Source organism: Lontra canadensis, unplaced genomic scaffold (genome assembly GCF_010015895.1).
Source record: "Lontra canadensis isolate GAN:19392208 unplaced genomic scaffold, GSC_riverotter_1.0 scaffold5, whole genome shotgun sequence".
NCBI classification, from domain to species: Eukaryota; Metazoa; Chordata; class Mammalia; order Carnivora; family Mustelidae; genus Lontra; species Lontra canadensis.
The window spans coordinates 2,886,938-2,908,287 of NW_022630999.1; the positions used below are offsets into that span (position 1 = coordinate 2,886,938).

At 35.9% G+C, this 21,350-nt stretch overlaps 1 protein-coding gene across 3 annotated transcripts in view; it reads right to left on the bottom strand.

The window, feature by feature from the left end:
• NADK2 (NAD kinase 2, mitochondrial) overlaps positions 1-21,350 on the bottom strand; it is a 43,601-nt gene that overhangs the window by 11,174 nt on the left and 11,077 nt on the right. For 2 of the 3 annotated variants that reach the window (XM_032851332.1, XM_032851334.1), the window contains exons 2-9: positions 20,974-21,062; positions 20,016-20,104; positions 19,080-19,161; positions 12,568-12,651; positions 11,035-11,171; positions 8,287-8,365; positions 5,459-5,524; positions 4,057-4,152 (exon numbers count right to left, since the gene is read on the bottom strand). In XM_032851332.1, coding sequence (XP_032707223.1) covers positions 4,057-4,152; positions 5,459-5,524; positions 8,287-8,365; positions 11,035-11,171; positions 12,568-12,651; positions 19,080-19,161; positions 20,016-20,104; positions 20,974-21,062 — 722 coding nt within the window. The remainder of the gene's footprint in view (positions 1-4,056; positions 4,153-5,458; positions 5,525-8,286; positions 8,366-11,034; positions 11,172-12,567; positions 12,652-19,079; positions 19,162-20,015; positions 20,105-20,973; positions 21,063-21,350) is intronic. The other variant, XM_032851333.1, reaches the window with a different exon arrangement.

Consider the following 21,350-nt stretch of genomic DNA (forward strand, 5'->3'; position numbering starts at 1 on the left):
GTATCCAGTTTCTGACACTAATTGTGACCTCCCCCTAATTATTTATCCTTGCAAAGCTTCAATTTCTACCTTTATAAAACAGGGATACAACTACCTTCTTGCAGGATTTCTGTAAGACTATTGTCAATGTATAAAAAGCGCCTAGCACAGTGTATGCAGAGTAGCAGGAGCTAAATGACTAAGAGCTTGTAATTATAATCCATACAAAGAACCTACAGAATCAGAAGATAAAGTAATCTTATTTTTAAAAATTTTTTAATAAGCATATAATGTATTATTAGCCCCAGGAGTACAGGTCTGTGAATCGCCAGGTTTACACACTTCACAGCTAAAGTAATCTTATGTTATCTGTTCCATTTCCCCTCACTTTGCCGAAAAGGAAACTTTTTACAAGATCACAAAGCTAGTTAGTGGTTTAGCCCGGGCTCTAACTTCCAGGCTAGTGCTCTTTTCTATTATACCACTTTGCCCACTTTGGGGGTGAGGAGGAGGAATCAGAATACCGGAAGATGAGAAGGAGAAGGATCTAAGAAACCATTTCTGATTCTCAATACAGTTTTCAACAAGTAACACATCACAGTGAGCAGAAAAGATGTTATAAATTAAAGCAGTTAACTGTGATGTTTTCATTTTATGAGAGAGTTACACAATAATTTTATAACAATTAGATTATTAAATTTATTTTTTCAAACAATTATTGATAAAAAGTCATTTTAGAGTGTATCTTTGTGTATGGTGTAAGAAAATGGTTGAGTTTCCATTCTCTTACACCATACACAAAGATAAACTCGAAATGGATAAAAGACTTCAACGTGACGCAGGAATCTATCAAAATCCTAGAGGAGAACATAAGCAGTAACCTCTTCGACATGGGCCACAGCAACTTCTTTCAAGATACTTCTCCAAAGGCAAAGGTAACAAAAATAAAAATGAACTGTTCGGACTTCATCAAGATCAAAAGCTTCTGCACAGCAAAGGAAACAGTCAACAAAACAAAGAGGCAACCCACGGAATGGGAGAAGATATTTGCAAATGACAATATAGACAAAGAGCTGATATCCAAGATCTATAAAGAAAACCTCAAACTCAACACACACAAAACAGATAATCATGTCAAAAAATGGGCAGAAGATGTGAACAGACACTTCTCCAAAGAAGACATACAAGTGGCTAACAGACACATGAAAAAATGTTCATCATCATTAGCCATCAGGGAGATTCAAATCAAAACCACATTGAGATACCACCTTACACCAGTTAGAATGGCCAAAATTAACAAGACAGTATTCAACAACTGTTGGAAAGGAGAACCCTCTTACACTGTTGGTGGGTATGCAAGTTGGTACAGCTACTTTGGAGAATAGTGTGGAAATTCCTTAAGAAGTTAAAAATAGAGCTACCCTATGACCCTGCAGTTGCACTACTAGATATTTACCCCAAAGATACAGATGTAGTGAAAAGGGCCATCTGTACCCCAATGTTCATAGCAGCAATGACCACAGTCACCAAACTATGGAAAGAGCCAAGATGCCCTTGAACAGACGAATGGATAAAGAAGATAAGGTCCATATATACAATGGAGTATTATGCCTCCATCAGAAAGGATGAATACCCAACTTTATATCAACATGGATGGGACTGGAGGAGATTATGCTGAGTGAAATAATTCAAGCAGAGAGAGTCAATTATCATATGGTTTCACTTACTTGTGGAGCATAAGGAATAACATGGAAGACATGGGGAGATGGAGAGAAGTTAGGTTGGAGGAAATCAGAGGGGGAGACGAACCATGAGAGACTGTGGACTCAGAAACAAACTGAGGGTTTTGGCGAGGAGGGGAGTGGGGGGTTGTGTGAGCCTGGAGGTGGGTATTAAGGAGGGCACGTATTTCATGGAGCACTGGGTTTGGTACATAAACAATGAATCTTGAAACATGGAAAGAAATAAAATTACAAAAAAAAAAAAAGTCATTTTAGAAATATAGTTGTTGGGACACCTGGGTGGCTCAGTCAATTAAGCCACTGCCTTTGGCTTAGGTCATGATCACGGGGTCCTGGGATCAAATCCCGCAACTGGCTCCTTGCTCGGCGGAGAGCCTGCTTCTCTCTCCACCTCTGCCTGCCACTCTGCCTGCTTATGCGCACTCTCTCTCTCTGACAAATAAACAGAATCTTTAAAAAAAGAAATAGAGTTCTCACTAGCCCTCAGGAAAATAAGATCTTATCCAATCTTTAAATAGCACTTCTCATTTCCAAAGGTTCATTTATTTGACAAAGATGAGGATTTCTTTTTAAAAGATGTGAAGTTATGAAGTACTTATGAATGAATATGGTATCTGAAAATTAACTCCAAATAATATAAGACAAAAGGAGACATCAGGGGAATAAACGATTGGCATGTGTTAATAATTATTGAAACTGGCTAATGGGTACATGGATATTGATTATACTATTTGGTCTACTCAAATTTTTCCACAATAAAAAGTTTTAAAAAGTAATGCTGAAAAAGCATTACTCCATTTTAAACTATCCAAACTTAAAATCAGTTTAATAAGTACTGTTTTCTGCTGTATTTGTGAACATGTAGTCATTAAAAAAAAGAGTGAATATGTATTAGGTACTAGGCTATACACACAAAAAATTAAGGGAGGTGGAAAAAAAATACACACACACATACATAACACAAAACCTCAAGTCACCATTCCCAATGCCTCCTGTTGCTTGAACTGGCTGGGTGTCAGCTGGGCAGAGAAGAATGTGGTAAGTGCTATAATAGTGCTAGGAGGAAAAAGTGTAAGGGATGCACCAAAAGACGGTTCATTATGCTGATGAACTAGGTCCTAGTAGAGATTTCCTACAGAGTGACGTCTGAAGACTGGATTTTTCAGCTGGGGGATGGGAAGTGGAGAACTTTCAGGCATTCAATGGAGGAAGAAGCTGCACTGAGCAAACACAAAAAGCCCGAGCGAGCAGGTTGTGCCAAGCATCACAAGTAGCCTGCAGAGTGCCCAGAGTGCTGGCGGATGAGGGCAGGACAGCAGTAGGCTACGAAGGTTCCTTAGGTCATATTTAAAGGGTCTGACATACAGACTGAGTAATCTGAACACAGCCAGAAGTAAATGAAACTTTTACAGCACAAAAGGGATACAGCCAAATTTTTCTACATTTTAGAAATACTACTCTGTTGGCAGTATGGATGACAGCCTGGAGAATAAAGGGTAAGGCACAAAGAATATTCACTAAAAAGTTAGGAGGCTTGGACCAAAGAAATAGCAGGAGAAATTGAAAAAGAGAGGCAGGGACTTCAGAAGTGTGACAAGCAGGATTCAGAGGCTGGGATGAGTAAGGGGGAGACCAGGGAGACTCAAAACTAAGAGCAAGGATTGGGGGAGTAATGCTTTTTCTCTAGAGCATGAACTCAGGGTAACAGTGATCCTATTTAGGAATACAAGGATCACAGGAATAAAAACCTGAAGATAATATGTTAAGTTTTGAATGTGTTGAATTTGAAGGTCTATTACCCTCTCTAGCAGGTAATTTTAGGATAGGAGTTTGTGCTCAGGAGACGAACTACGGTTGAATGTCTGGGAGGCATCTGCATGTAGATAGCCAAGAAGCAGCAGGGATTACCCAGAGAGAGGTGAGAGGGTAAAGAAGATATAGGAGCTCAAGTTATCTCCAGTTAGGCCTTTGCTGCACAAACCTCCAGGACATTTTGCTGTTGTTACTGTACTGGTTTTCATTTATTATTTAAAATATTTTTCATTAAAAACAAAAACCTACAGTCCCCCAAAACATTCTCATTTTTTTTTTTCTCTTTACAAACCTAACAGGCTAAATATGACCAAATCCAGCCTACAGATCTAATCTGAGAAGTCAAGGCAGGACTTCTGGACCCAACTGATGAGTCAAGCAGAAAGTGAGCCAAACAACATAACACCACCAGGCTACCTTTTGAGTATCAGATGCTTTAGATACACCGATGTGCAGCCTCGAGTAAATTACATTACTTAAAATATTTCACAAAAGTCAATAAGCAACATACCCAGTTACTCACCAGGCCTTTGATCCTGTTCCAGTACACAAATTGAGCCCTGAACTCTTCTGTTTTTCCCATGGACCATCGTCAACTGAAATCTCATAGTAGGAAGCCCTGTGAATTGAGAACATAAAACTGGATTTGCTGAACTTATGGCTCACAGTAAATAAGACAAACATCATTTTCCCAGAACAATGAAATGTAAGTGGGCCAGCTTGACTTAGACATACCTGACTTAGTAGGCACACACACCATGATACTAATACCAATTAAGTGAAAAAGTTAAAGAAAAATCTGCGTATTTCCATCCCTCTCTGATCCATATGGTTCCTATCAATATTTTAACATTTTAAACAAGGGCTCCTGGTAAATTTTTACCTACCATAGCTTCTACAGTTTTTATAGAATCTAACACATACAGAGCCTTATTTCAGAATTCAAAAAGGAAATGCCATTTTTAGGTGAGTTTCATTCTTGGTAGCTAGTCCAGTCCTTGATCACCCTAAGTCTGTATCTAACCCTTCAAGCTGCCAAAAGTTTCTGCTCAACTTGGGTTTAAGTTATATACTAACATGCCTTTTGAATTCAGAGTAAGCGAAGAGAGATAAAGTTCTAAAGAAAATTCTCAACCAGTACTGCATTGGTGGACAAAACTAGGAATAAACTAGAACTGTAATTTCTTTAAAGATTTCTATCTCTTCGAGTATTTCAGAAATATGAAATCGAATGGGTTTTTCTGACACCAGCAAAAATGACACTATTCTTTAACTTGAACATCTAAATTTGCAATTATTCAAAAAAACCTCTTGAAACATGTAAAAGCCTATTTTGTAAAACTTTATCTTAAATAATGGTGTCATTGATCAACACTGGGTTATTTTCGTCCAGCAAATGAAAAAAGTTAAACTCTTAATACAGCTTTTCCAGTAATGACAATTATTAGACATGCCTGTAAACATTAACACTCAATGGATAATTTATCTCTTATTTTAATCCTCAATTCTCCTACCAAACTCAATCTGCACAACTACTTTTCATGTTTTCTCTGAAGTCACCATTCTTCATAAAAAACAACAGGCCTTACATTCACATTTAATCTATTTCATAGCTTTGTTATGTCTTCCTAGAAAATTAGGAATTTTAGGCATATTAGGAGCCTACTACATTCAGACAAGCTAGTCAACTCTATAGAAATGGCTGCTATTATGCCAGAATCACGTAAAAACAAATGAGATTAGAAGTAAGTGGGGATAGAAGAGAAAGAGGTGGAGAGGAAGAAAAGTATAGTCAGGTGAGGGGTGTTGAGCCCAAAACGATGAGCAAATTTAGTGTCATTCTCACATGCAGGTTTATCAAGATTAGTCAGCTCAGAATTTTTGTTTCAGGGAAATTATTTTTTTAAGGCAGCAATAAAACTCACAGTCCCTTTAGAGTGGGTATACTTCTTCTTAAATTGTCCACTGCTACAGCCCAAGAATAAGACATTCTAGGTTAGAATAGAAAAGAAAAAAAAAATTGGGCCTTTAAAGTGTTCTTAAATCTAAGAACATTATAAATGAGGCAGGAATAATATTGCTGCACTTCATATTTTCCAAGCAAAGCCCTTAAGTTTTCAAGGCAAAGTGAAGCCTCAATACAGGATCTAGAACCAGAAATACTGGGTATACATGATGGTTCTGAGGCTCACTAATGATAGGACCGTGTGCAAGTTATGGGAACTCTCCAAATCTCAACTTGTTCACTGATACACGCAACTACCCTTCTCACAGGGCTGCTATGCGCGTGTAATGTAATATGTACAATATGCACAAAGTCGGACGCAAAGCCAGTATCCAGTAAGTATTCACTGCCTTTCTGCCTAAGGGTCTCGGTCACAGATTCCTTAAAAATAAGTTCTAATACCTCCTAGAGTGAAAACTTTCCCAAGAGCATCGGAAGCGAACCCACTGCGGTCCTCATCTTAGTAAGGATACAAGGGGAGGCTCATCACAAAAGCAGCAGCATCAGACATTTAGGAGATAAACCAACCAAATCACCGCTGCCACAGGAAAAACATTCAATCCCAAATTTAGTGGGACTTCACTCAATTCCCAGAAGTCTGTCAATCGATCCCAGTTTTCCTCCTTTTATAAGTTATTTGATTTTTAGTAAGTACAAATTACAAAGCAACACTAGTAGAAGCTCTTAGTTTATAACCTTTAAGATACATGAAGAATTAACATAAGCCATTAAATGGCTTCACTAGAATCAGCATAAAAATCACAAAACATTTTTACCTTTGTCATTTTATTTTTTATTCAAGTTTAATTAACATATAGTGTTATATTAGTTTCAGGTATACAACAAAGTAACTCAACAATTGTGCACATTCCTCAGCACTTATCAAGGTAAGTACACTCTTAACGTAACCCCCAGACCCCTCCTGCAACTACCAATTTGTTCTCTATATTTAAGTCTGCTTTTTTCTCTTTCTTCTATTTGTTTTATTTTCTTAAAATCCACAAATGAGTGAAATTACATGGTAACTGTCTTTGACTTATTTCACTTAGTGTAATACCCTCTAGGTCTATCCATGCTGTTAAAAGTGGCAAGATTTCATTTGTCATTTAATGTAGACATTCTTCAATTTCATTTAAAGTTGTTGCTCTCTGCCTTATGATTTTAGTAACCATGATTAGATTATATCACTAATTATTCCTGCCTTCTCTGTCACAAAATTATCCATTATTCATTTCCATATTGCTTCAAACTTGATACCGAGCAAAAGAAAACATTTTATGTATAGCATGAGTCTTACTATTATGTTAAATGTATTTATACTTTATGTACTTTAAAGAATATATTTTTGATTCCTTCAAAGGATTTTACTTTTAAATACTTCTAAAAATTATGTATTTTATCACCCTCCCAAAAAATAAGATGCTACTACTACCTTTATCTTTCTTTATATCCCTAGTGACTTGCATATAGCATGTAGCAGATACACAATAATTTTAAAATTACATTAATCAAAATAGTTACAACTGAAAAAAATTATTCAAAGCATTCTACTGAATCAAGCCTTATTGTACTGTTTTCAGTACTGAGTCATTGGCTAAAACATGGATATCTTTTTTAATTAAGACAAATATTTCTCATCATAATTAAACTTCTTATGAAAAGACAGGTCAACAAACAGAATTTCAGAATATATGGAACTCTCAGTAAACTAGGGAATCAACTACATGACCTTCAGAGGGTCACACGGTTCTGATAGCAGCAACGTGGGACAGAGACTCAGCTCTAATTTTCCACCCCTAACTTACTTATATCTACAAAAATGAGAAGTCAAGTTCTATATGACGACCAAGAGTTTAATTAGCTTTACATTATGGCTGTCATTTTATAACTGGTAACTAATATCATATGAAAGTTTTTACAAAAAAATTCTGCTGACCATTTTAGGCAAATTATATTCAACACCCACAAAACAGATTTCACAAAACAGGACTATAAAATCATACTATAATTTTATAGTCCTAATGAAAAACTTAATTAACCTTAGTTTTGCTAATAATGGTTACAAATCTTACCTGTCAATACACTTGGCTTATGATGTTGCATATATGATATAATTACCACCAAGCGGTATTCCTGCCAAAAGTGCTTAGTCTGAATCTTATCATGCAGAGAGAGAAAAATCATACATATCTAAAACAAGGGATATTTTTCAAGCCAAATGGCTTAGACTATGCAAAAATATTAATATCAGAAATGACAAAACAGGGGTGGGACTGAGGAACGATTCTTAATTATAAAGGGCCATGATGGCCAAACAAAATGCATAATCCTTAACTGGATCCTAGATAAAAAATAAGCAAATCAGCCTTAAGGGATATTATTAAGATAAGTAGTTGGGAAGTTTTAATATGGACTGTTTATAAAAGTTCTATAACAACTGCAAATGTATGCCTAGTATACCATTCTCTTAAACATTTATAAAGCACCTATATGACAGATTAAAGTAATGGAACCTGAATAACTTTAACCTAGGGTTTCACAAACTTTTTTGCTCATAGAACCTTCTTTCCTCTTAACATGTATTATAAATGTGTGAGAAGGTTTTAGAAATGAATTATTTAATGAAATTTTCCATCACTTACACCATATTAATTATTCACAATATTTAGGGTGTAGAGATCAAATATCTAAAAAATACTAAAACATGAAATTCCAAACTCAAGAAGACAGGTTTAAAAGTAAAAGTACCTGGATGATAGACTCTCCCCAATGAAGACTTCATTGAGTGCCCTCACTGGCAAAAGCTGGGGTCCCGAAGCCTCAGGTCCTGTAGTAATGAAAAGAAAAACAACTTGTTAAAATTTCAGAAATGTTAAGACTTAAGATTTTATAAAACATTAAAATATTCATACTTTTGTTTCAACAGAATCCATACTTTAACATTACTAACGCAGAAGTTAAATCGTACTTAGAGTGTTCATAAGGAACCTCAAAATCACCAACATACTTCCAATGAAGCCTCTCTCTCCAAAATAAACCTTAATTCTTCTTGAAACAATTTTTCAAGAGTGACGAAATATACTTATCCATCTCATAAGATTCTTGTTGTCACACTTAATTTTCCTCTGAGAGCTTCAGATATGGAAATAATCAAGTACTTCTTTCCACAGGAGCCACTTTGGATTTAAGCTGCCAATTACATGCATGGCTATATTAGAAACCAAATTGGTTATACATTAGAGATCAGATTTTTTTTTCCCTCAAATAGAAAACCTCAAGAGCGTTTTTAGCAGTAGTAGCACTGGAGGAACACTCCCGCATCTAGTTACTGGTTTGTGATGAAAATTTAAAAATAATAATAAACCAAACCTACCTTACCTTGAAAGTATACAGGTAATAAAAATGTATTCCTCACTAACTTGTACACAAATACAGTCCAGTATCTATTTTTAAGCTGAAAAGTTAAAAAAAAAAATGTGTTTTTTTCTGTAATCTTTTGTTCTAAATTAGAAAGCTAAATCAGGGATCAAACACAGTGACATATTTATTAATATCATACCTACTCCTCTATTCCAAAATTCCAAATGGCAGCTTCCTAATAAATGTTTCCTACCACTGTGATGAGAATTTAAATAGAAAAAATGAGATATACCTTGAAATCTTCCTAAATTTTTTCTCACAAAATAAAGCTATCAAAAAACAAAAAACACACTCACAAAAAAGCCCTCTAAAGTAGTGTCTAGACAACATAAATATCATATAATTGTTACTAACAAAAATATTACAATAAGCATAGTAATTTCCAGTGTTACTACTGAGAAATCAGAAACTACTGATTCCGGATTCTTCCTGTATAAAATAATGGCCACAATCACCACCACCACTTCCTCTCTGGAAATTACAGGAGCTTTATTTTATCCCTAGTATTCTGACATACCTTGGTATGAAATCTTTTACCATTAGTTATGCTAAGTATTTGTGGGTCCTTTCAATTCAAAGAATGGTGACTATGTTTTGAAAAATTTATTTTTTTGAACATTTTCTCTTTTTCTAGAAATGCCATTAATTAGATGTGAACATCCTGGATGTTACTTAGTTAATAACTATGTGATTTTGTTTCTTACTTAGTTAATAACTTAGTTAATAACTATGTGAAATATATATATATATTAAGTATAATATATACATATACATACACACACACACACACACACACACACACACATATATATATATATATACATAAAACTTAGTTTGTAAAACTAAACAGTAAATCTGAGACAGGAATCTGAGCAATGAATCGCTGAAGACCAATCCATAGCTTTCTTATAAAGGCACTGAATATCAGAGCCAAATCTTGAACATCTCCAGTGATAGCAATAAATTCTTTTGGCTAGGAATAAAGTAAGATTTCCAACTAAAATTTTTAAATCTTTAAAACATGACATGGACACATAATTAAAGAATAGCCCAAACTTATAATGCTATATATCACCATGAAACACTCTGAAAATAATGAGACAAGAAAGAGACAAAGTACTATGTAAAGGTAGCTTTTCCTGGTAAGTTTAGCCAAGAAATGAAACATAGGAGGAAAAAAAAGTATCTTTTTATACAGTCCACAGATATTTAGTATATCTCTTGGGGTCTTCCTGTAGCATGAAAGTCTTAAAATTACTGGGAAAAAGTAGGATAATATAGCTAAATTACAATCCAGAAAACTGAGAATTCACCTTAACATTACAAAAAAAAAAAAAAAAACCCCTGCATTATCACCTTATACTAATATTATCTTAGCAGCTTACAGAGATGTCTGAAACACAAATCTTAAGCTGCAATGCAAAATTTCCCAACAAAAATGTTTAAATCAACATCTATGATAGATTGACTAATTGATTTTAAGATTTTATTTGTTTATTTGACAAAGAGAGCATGTAAATAGGCAGAGCACAGGCAGAGGGAGAGAGAAAAGCAGGCTCTCTGCTGAGCAGGAAGCCCAATGTGAGACTCAGTCCCAGGACCCCTGAGATCATGACCCGAGTTAAAGGCAGCCGCCCAACCGACTGAGCCACCCAGGTGCCGATATGGTAGATATATTTAAATATGACTATACAAATGTATAATTATTAAGAAATCTACAGATTAGGTCATTTATTTCTACTGCTTTTTTTTTTTGACATTTTCAAGATTAATGCCAAGAATCTTTCCTTAAATATCAACTATTCTCTTAGACATTTTATAATTCTTTCATAATCAACAAGTTTTCAAACCCATCCTAGAAAACATTTCTTCTGGAAATACACTTACTTCTTATTTCTGTATCTAGTCATATTACATTTTACACCTGAAGTAGTTCACTGTATTTTCTTAAAGGTGGTCAGTAGTACTAAAATCCCCAAATAAGTTAATTACAAATTACTACTTCTAGAAATTAGAAGTCAAAAGGAACACGAAGTTAAATATTGCCCAAACATATCTAATTCCCAATCAACTTACTTTCATCATGAACTCTTTCAATGTTGAAGGCTCTGCTATGTTGATTCAAACTTAGCTGCTGCTCATGAAGGTCCACAGGAACAGGGTTTATGCCAGTCCCTTCAAGGTACAACCTGATTCGCTGCCTCCATAACCACCTTAGAAGAGTGAAGGAAAACCAAATATGTTAAGATAAAGTAAACTTAGCACGAGGCATTATAATTTCACCAAATTAAGAAATTCATGTTAAAAACCTAGTTATTCCACGAACAAATTATACCAGAAACACCTAAAACCCAAAGGTTCCTCCTCAAAGACAAATTCAGAGATTTAGTTCTCTTTTCAAAAACAATACAAATATCTCATATATTTGTACAAAATCTCCCACATAACTTGAATTAAAATCAAATTAAAATCAAATCATATTAAGTATCCATTAAATCTAAGGTACTGAGTTAGATAAAGCTGTGTTTTGCTCATACAAAAGTATAACATGCAAAAACAAAACAAAACAAAAAACAACAAATAAAAAACCACTCTGAGATTAAAACAATTATTGTGTTAAGATGGTCAGACAAAACTCTCTCCTAAGGTTCTATAATGATTCTTTTTACAATAAAAAAGAAATCAATGACAAATTTTATAACATTTAAGATTACACCTAAAACTTAAGACATTTTTGAGAGAAGGAAAAAAATTAGGTATAATTGATTTCAAAACCAAAAACTGATGTATCAAAAAGCCAGTGGGACAGATTCTGCTAGATGAGTATATAAAAATATACTCCCAATTGGTAGCTATAAACTGGACATTCGTAGAGGTGCCAAACTTTTGAAATGATCAGAAAGTAGAATCATTATGAGTGATTCCAGAAATCAAAATTTCATTTAAAAAAAAAAAAAAAAGCAGACAAAACGCTTTCTCAAACAGTAAAAATCTAGTCCAAGTCAGGAAATAAAAAGTCGTCCAACTTGGTACTCTTTACTACAATCACCAACCCCATCTCAGCTCCTCCCTCCATGCTTCTCTTTTCAGGATAGCCTGACCACTGAACAAATTAAGTGAAAGAAGTATGATAAAACATCCCCCTACCTGAGAAACACTTAATATGTAAAATAAACATCCCAGGAACCTCAGAATGGTAGAGCAAATTCAACCCTCAACCATTCTGGATAGAAGAGGGGGATTAAAAATATAAAATCTGAGAGAATTTGAACACTTAGTTTTAGCCAGTAGTATAACTACCCTTGTACCAAACTGCTAAGAACATGTAACAACATTAAGAAAACAGAAACATGGCCTCTCTCACTGATGGAGAAAACCCCTTCACTTGCAGTTGGGCTACAGGCCAAGTGATTTTTGTCAGCGTTTCTCTACATAGTTCCAGTTGGGGCAGAAGAAAGCTAGAGGTCTGTGTGATTAAGCTAGTAACAGTAGCCATAAAGAGTAATACAGAACTATGCACTAAGCCAAATATTATCTAACTTGTTCTGTTCAACAGCACTTCTAGTGGCACATAAAGATATTTATAAAACAACTGTAAGAAATTCCTACCTGAACTCACCACGATAGAACTTCTGTAAGGCTTCTGGGAAGGAATGTGTATATCGAACAGGAAGACATAAATGACCTTCAGACCTTTAAGAGATTTGTAGTGGTATAAAGAAAAGGAAAGAAAGAAAAACTTAATTCAAAAGGTATCACTAAACTACAAAAACCAGACATGAAATTTTATAGATTTCTGTTCTATACTTCAATTTTTTTGGCCACGAAACTTTCTGTACTTTCAGTAAGACAAAAAGACCAAATAGAGTGGTTTTCCATCCATCTTCAGTGCTATAATACACACTACTAAAGTTTCCACATCACAGTGAAACTAAAAATAACATCACATTTGCCAGCGACTGATCACCCTACAAAATTATGTAATGGTATGGTGGTGTTTGCACCCTACCTTTAAATTATTTAACTATAAACTTTGGGCAAGTCACTTTAGCATCTGCTTTCTCATCTCTAAAAGGGTGATAAAACCACTAATCTCAAAAGATTATTCTGAGGAATCACATTATATGTGAAAGTGAACCATAAATCCCTTTTCAGTATCATTTAAGATACTGAGTCATGAAGAGAAATCTTAAAGCTAATCGATTCCAATCCTTCATTTACTCAAATATATGAGGGTAAACTTCCTTCAGGGAGTGAAGCGCTTGACATAGAAGACAAATATATATTTTTTTTAAAGTACAAATGACAGTGTTAACATTGCCTTTAGTTAATACAGGAAGATGAGTGAACATGGCACCTAACATGAGGAACAGCATCCAGAAAGTTCAATCATCATTATTTATTTACATGATGCATTGATCTTGAAGGAAAGGTCGAGGAGACTTGGCAAAACAAACTCTTAATCGCTGTACCTTATAAGCGTAAAGCGCAGAAAAAAAGGCTTTTACAAAGTTGTGACAAATCAATTTTTTTTTAATTTGTGAGGATCAACACTGAAATTTAGACTAGGCCCTAAGTTTTTTTAATTTTCATAGTCACTGCAACACTTTTACACAGTGCTAACTGTACAGAGGGTATCAACAGCCATTTGCTAGAACAGTACCTGCTAGGGTCAACCAGTCTACAACACCTGGGACAGAGAACAATGTCTCATGAGATTGTAGTCAGATGTCAGCCAGGGCCATCAGCACCTGAAGGCTTGAGTTGGCCTGGAGGATTCACTTTCAATGTGGCTCACTCACGTGGCTGGCAAATTGGTGTGAGCTACTGGGAAGAGGCCTCAATTCTTCCCCATGAGAGCCTCTCCACAGGGCTGCCGGAGTATCCTCACATCATGCTGGCTGACTTACCCCAGAATGAGCAATACAGAAGCTGTAATACCACTTATGACCTGGCCTTGGAATCCACACACTTTCATACCATATTCCACTGGTCACACAGGCCAGCCCTGATTGAATACAGAAGCAGGGAGAGAACCACATAAAGGTGTGAATGCTAGGCAGCTACCTTACAGGCTAGTTCCACATGCCTTCTATCCCATTTTAATTATTAAGCATTCAAGTGTCATAATTATTTATTGGGCTCAATAAACTGAATGCAGAATACAAACAAGACAAACCAAAGTTATATATTTAATTTAGATGAGTCCATGTAAGTGAACCATCTTAGAATGGGATCCTCCAGCCCAAGTCAAGCCTTCAGGTGCCTGCAGCCCCTGCTGACCATAACCTCATAAGAAAGCTCAAGCCAAACCACCCAGACAAGCTCTTGAATTCCAGATACACAGAAACCATGAGCAATAATAAATGATTACTACTGTTTAAGCCTCCAAGTTCTGGTCTGATTTGTCATGCAGCATTTGATAACTAATACAGAGGAGAGGAAATTTAAGTTGAACATTAACTTCTGAGTTTATTTAAGGCTTTAGAGTCACCAGAGTACTTAAGAAAAAGAAGTCAGGCAACCTGAATTACCAAACAAACTAGGAGGCTTAGTACATTGTTGGCCTAAGAAAAGAAGAGAAACCAAAGAACTTCTAAAGCCTATTATTCTAGGTAGAAAGTGGAGAAGCAGTACTGCCTGCTTGCCAGTTTCAAAATTCCCACACGCTTATATGAGTATTAAGCCAGCTTTTTGAAGGAAAATATATTTCAACAAATTGTATAAAATGTGGTCACTAAAGAATTTCTTAATGATATAAAAATATGCCACTGAGAAGTTCCAAAATAGAAATGAATCAACACTGAAGGCAATCAAAAAATAATTACTGAATCAATGATCTCAATTACTTACGCTCAGGAAACATTTAGTCAGCTAGTTTGAGGTCCTAGCCCTACTCCCTAAGATCATTTAATCACATTTCAAAGGTTTATTGTTTATGAACTATGTATAATATTGTAACAGTGACAGAGGAATTAAAATACAATCCTATACTCAGACATTTATAGTCTAATGGAAGAGACAACAACCAAGCAGAAAATAATATGCTCTCTGCAGAGAATCAGAGTCCAGGAGAGGCACCAGTCTCCAATGAACAATTACACAACCTGAACAACCGAGGAAGTGGTATAAGGGCACCCTAGGCAGAAAGAAAAAAGCAGCGTGTGTAAGGGCATGAAAACAATATACACCTTCTAGAGAACTCTTTCACATATTCTTTCACATCCTCCTGTTTTAAGTATCAACGAACCTCCTCACCAGAGGAAAAGCCTCACCCATGGTGTTAGCAGATGCTCATACTTGATATGTGCACTTAAGTGGGTGATGGAGGAACTGGGTAAAGGTGGTCAAAGGTAAAGACTTCTAATTATAAGATAAACAAATACTGGAGATGTAACAACACAAGAATTATAGTTCCTACTGCTGTGTATTTGAGTTATAAAGAGTAGATCCTAAGAGTTCTCATCAGAAAAAAAAAAAAAGCACTTTTCTTTCATATCTATAGGAGGTGATAAACGTTAACTGAGTTACTGTGGTAATCATTTCACATTATATATAAGTTATTCTGCAGCACACCTTAAATATATGCAGTCTGTCAGTTATAACTCAACAAAACTGGGCAAAAAATGCAATTAAAAAAACAAAAAACAAAAAATAAAAAGCAGCCATAAGAATCATCGTAGGGAGTTCCTAGAACTTCAGTATTTTTTTCTGAAAGTAGAGTACCCACGAGTAAAAGAGGCTCAGTGAAACTTTTTTAGTAAAACTTTTTACTTTTTTAGTAACTAAAAAAGTTTCACTGAGCCTCTTTTACTCATGGATACTCTACTTATGTACTAAGGCATTTTCAATGTATTCTGAAGATCATGGGAAAACCCTAGAAGATTTTAATTTAGAAGTAGATACAATCAGATTTGTACTTCGGAAGAACATGAGGAGTATAATCGATGGGTTGGAACAAGCAAGACTGGAGGCTGTTGCAGTAATTTCAACAACCAATTATAGAGGCCTATGCTCAGTTAGCAGTGAGGATGGCAAGAGATGGACTCAAAGCCAAGATCCCAAGAACTCAACACTAGAGCCACAGACCACTGTGAGACAGGGTGGTCCCAGCTTCAGCACAGGTTTATGATTCCAGTCATCAAGTACGGTAGGGGAAGGCTAGGGAAACAGGTTCACTTATAGACATGTTGCCTATTTTTTTTTTTTTAAAGATTTTATTTATTTATTTGACAGACAGAGATCACAAGTAGGCGGAGAGGCAGGCAGAGAGAGGAGACAAAGCAGGCTTCCTGCTGAGCAGAGAGCCCGATGCGGGGCTCAATCCCAGAACCCTGGGATCATGACCTGAGCTGAAGGCAGAGGCTTTAACCCACTGAGCCACCCAGGCGCCCCTATTTTTTTTTTTTTTTTTTAAAGTAGGCTTCATGCCCAACATAAGACTTAAACTCATGACCAGGAGATTCAGAGTCCCATGCTCTAAGACTGAGCCAGCCAGACTTGTTATATTTTTAATGCTATTGGATACTTTCAAGTAGAGGACAGTATGGCTAGAATAGCATGAAGAGAAAAATAACAGGAGAAAGGACAGAGAATAATCAGGAACCAGAAAATGTAGTGTCTTGTATGTCATAGCTAAGGTGACGAACTATCCCAGTTTGCCTGGGACTGACAATATTTCCAGGACATGGAACTTTCAGTGCTAAAACTAGGAAAGTTCTTGGCAAATCAGGGTGAGTTGGTCCCCCCCCACCCCCGAGTCAGAATAAATTAGATTTTAAGTTAGATAAGATAGATTAGATAAAAATCTTAAATTACATTTTTATCCTGGTTTAGATGGGGAGCCACCGTAAGATTCTGAGCACAGAAGTCACTTAATATTACCAAACTTTCATAAAATGATCACTCTGGCTGCAGTGGGGAGAGAATATAAATAAGGATAAGAGTGGAAGCAAGATCAATGCTGGCATAAATATTTTGGAGTCACCAGGATTTAAGTTCAACTACAGATATTAATGAGTTACACTGGAGATGGTATAAAAAGTTAAGGAAAAAGATGGCCCAGAAGATAATATGTGAAGACACCATTATTTAAACAGTGACTTAAATATAACATCCTCCAAAAGAGACAAAGTAGTAGCCACCAGGATTGGGGGTGGGGGGGTGTCATAAATGCCAAAGAATTACAGATGCAACAAAGGAGCAAAAATTTCCCAGAAATCAAGTAAGACAAGGACTGAAATGTTCAGTAACTTCAGTAACCAGGACATCACTGGTAAGGCAAAAAGAATGTCAATGAACTGGTTGGAGGCAATCCAGAGAAGATGGCAAAGATGGCAAAACAGTAACTTAAGTAAGGAAGTGGAGATACCAAGCTTGGAGGTAAAGAGGAGGAAAAAGAATAATAACCAAGAGAGAGACACAGGGTATAGGATTTATTACATTTTCTTAAAAGAGGATAGTTTTGAACAAGTTTTTAGACTCAGAAGAAGCATGCTGGAGAGAGGGGAAGAAAGGGAACAAATAACAGAAAAAGATTTTGTTTCGAAGTCAGGGAAAAGTTGAAAAGTCCAATGATTTCCATTTCCTTTATGAGGTAAGAGAAGACTAATGCTGAAGGATAAAGGGTAAGGAAGGCAAGAAGCATATAGTTAAATAACCTTGAAGTAGCTACCGCAGAGCATGGGGAAGAAGGGAGGAAGACCTGAGCCACACAGAAAGCTTTTTTGAACAACTCTGAGGGTCCATTTCTAAGTGCTAGAAATGAAAAACTAGAAGTAAATTTGGGCCCAAATAAGCCACCAAGCTTAAGTTTCTATTCCCCCGGGCCCAGATGGCCTCAGCAGTGCTGATGAAGGAATAAAAAGGATCATAGACTGATGCAGGACTGAACAGAAAGACAGTGGTACAAAAATGTTTAAGAGATTTGTCAAGAGGGGCACCTGAGTGGCTCAGCTGGTTAAGCTTCCAATTCTTGATTTTGTCTCAGGGCTGTGAGATCAAGCCCCTCATGGGCTCCACACTAGGCATTGAGCCTGCTTATGATTCTCTCTCTCCCTCTCTACCCCCTCTCCCCACCTTACATGTGCACTCCCTCCACCCAAAAGGAAAGGAAATGGAAAAGGAAAAGGAAAGGAGGGAGACAGAGACAAAGGAAGGAAGGAAGGAAGGAAGGAAGGAAGGAAGGAAGGAAGGAAGGAAGGAAGGAAGGGAAAGGAAAGGAGAATTTTGTCAAGAATGTGAATGAAGTGAGGGAAAACTAAGAAAATAGAGGGGCTTAACACACTAAAAACCAAAGGGCAGATTTAGTAGGATTGAGGGAATAAGACTACTGTTAAAGACAGGAGGCTGTGGTCAGAGTGGAATTAAGATTTAAGCTATGGGGTAACTCTAAATGATCATAAAGTCCAGGTATAGTCATGGCTGCAGGTGGCTGGAAAAGAATGATGCTAAATGTCAGTGAAGCTGAGGAAAGAAAAAAAAAAAAAAAAAACAAGTGGTGACAGGATTTGGTCTCTTCATTAAGGCAATGAAGTCACCCAGAAAATCAGCAGAGGCATAACCAGGAATGTAGTTGAGAGACATAAGGAAGGGCAGAAGATGGGACATTAACTCATCCCTTTTCAGCAATACCAAAGGTCACCAATATCCAACTAGGTCAAGGGCTCAGCTCTATTCTGCCAAAAGGTACTACTCCCAGACTACCTGGGAAGTCCAATGTGAAGACTCCTCATCCCATGTCATAATTTTCTACCACCAATGGTAGCTAAATGCATTTATATTTCTCAGCCTGAGCTATACACGAGAGGTAGGTCCTTGAAAACCACCACATAGAAGAAAATTCTACTAACAGTAGAAACTAACTGTACATGCCTGAATTTCATCTCTAAAATGTTTCTGGTACACAGTTCCAACATTCATAACCAGGAGCAGTGATCCTTCCACTTAATCATCACACACCACAGTAAGCTCCCTATAGCAACAGAGCACAGCAATGTGACCATGGTGGAGAAAATAAAGAGCTCCTCAGAGTTAAGATTTATCAGAAATAGATAGTATGCAAAGCAAAGAACTGTATGTATAACATACACAGCAAACTAAAATACCATGTTTTTCCTTACCGTTCTGGATCAGTGTTTACTCCAATAACTGGTTTAAGTCTATCTAAGACTTTACTTGCTGCCAGAAGCATCGTGCCATCACCTAAAGGACATAAAACATAACCAGTTTTGTAACAAATCTGGTTTTTAACATTATTTTGAACACAAGTCCTTTTGCTTTAACAATCACACTCCTACTCCACCCTGCTGACCACCACAGTCCATTCTACTTCCTTTCTACCCACTATCCCTAATCCAGAATTTCTCAACAGTGGCAAGACTGACATTTTAAGCCAGATAGTTCTTTGTTGGGGGGGAGGGTTGTCCTGTGCATTACAGGATGTTTAGCCATATCCATGGTCTCTACCTTCTGGATGCCCCATAGTAGCTCCCAGCTGGGAACCACTGCTCCGATCCTTATCATTCTACTAACCAAATCTCTCCTTCTGCCATAACATCAGTCCAAATTCATACATTATTTTAAAGAGAATACATCCAACAAAGTGTCCAGTGTAGATTTTTCTAACAAATGCTATCAATTTAAAGCTCTGGCAACAATGCCCACTTAATAATAAAGTTCAGAAAAGATAGCTGTCAGTATATTGGAGTCAGAGTGGGATGGAATTTATCTCATTGAACTCTTAAACAATTTCAACTTTTAAGGCTGGCATAACTAAACCAAAATACAGTTACAACTCATCTTTTGAATCCTATTTGAAGTCAAATGTACACTTTAAATACACACAGAGAAACAGACACAGACCCTCACAATAACATCATTCACTACAAAAGTGAAATGTTATATATAGCAGATATTTTAAATCTTATCCTAAAAATCCCAAAATGCATCTTGTGGTAGGATTCAAAAGGCTTCATTACAGCTAGACCACAGGGTATCTGGAAATGCATAGTAAAGAACATTTCCATATTACATCTTTACCTCTGTAAAACTCTTACCTCCTGCAGCTATGACAGCATCTGCCCATCGAACAATCTCTTCATCATATTCTCTCCTCTTTACTAGACGAACCTCAATTCCCTCATTCCTAAGATAAAAAAGTAAAGGTTATATAAAATGTCCACTAAGAACATGAAGGATGTTTTGAGAGACAGGTTATTACAATAATGTAAAAAAACCAAACTTGTTTTATAAACAAATTTATGTTTAGTTTTGCAAGGTTAACTTCATTTTCATTTATTTAGTTACAACAGCCAATTTACTACGGTCAAGAAGCATATGAATAAACCAAAAGTTAATGACTATCCCAAATCTCTATGTGCTTCAAAAACACCTTGCTTTTGCCCCTGACAAACAACAGTATCAATAAATTAGAATTTCATTTTCTCTTTTCCTCTGATGCTAAAATTCACTAATACAAATGGTCGAGAAGTATAATATCTCGAGACCTTTTAATTATAAAAGGTCATTATTTCAAAACAAATATTCATTCAGTGTCAGACACTGAAACAGTGACCAAAATACTTTCTATTTTGCATGTTCTCACACTGATTCTCTTATATACATATGAACTTATTCACTGACTGCATTAACTGAACTACAGTTCCTATAATTTTTAGACATTCAAAGAATATTTTAACGAACACCCATATAATCCAGTATTCAGTTTAATAAGACATTACAAATACAGTTAAAGCCTAATGGATACAAAATTATCTCTGTAGAAAAGGCACTTCTCATACCAAATATTAACTGAAAATCTGTGAAATTTTCAGAGTACAATAAAAATTTCCTTAAAAACACTAATTTCAACTCCATTAACCATGATATAATTTTCTGAAAATGATCTTATAATGGCAATCTTTACTAAAAATCTCAAGATCATCTGCTAATAAAAATAAAAACTGGAAGTCCTGAATACAAATGCCCATCAAAGATCCAATCCCATTAACTTACCGTAAACTATCTAGAATATGTTCTACATTTTTGGTGTGAATATGATGTCGTTCAAGCAGTCCACTGTAGCTAGAGCCTTTCAATGCAAGCTATATCAAGATAAAACAAATTCTGTCACATTACATGACATATATTATACATTATAACATATCTCTTTAAAAAGCCCTATAAAAAGTATAATAGGTTTTTTTAAGGCACATTTTTATGACTACAAGTTTAAACTGAACTAGGAAGTCTGATTTTAGAAAATCATAATTTGCTTTCAATATTAAATACAACATTAAGTTACCTGAATTATGTAGTTAATAAGATCTCAAAATTTGCTTATTTTTCAACTTGAGTGTTTTTTTAATGAATTTGTAACACATCACATGCGG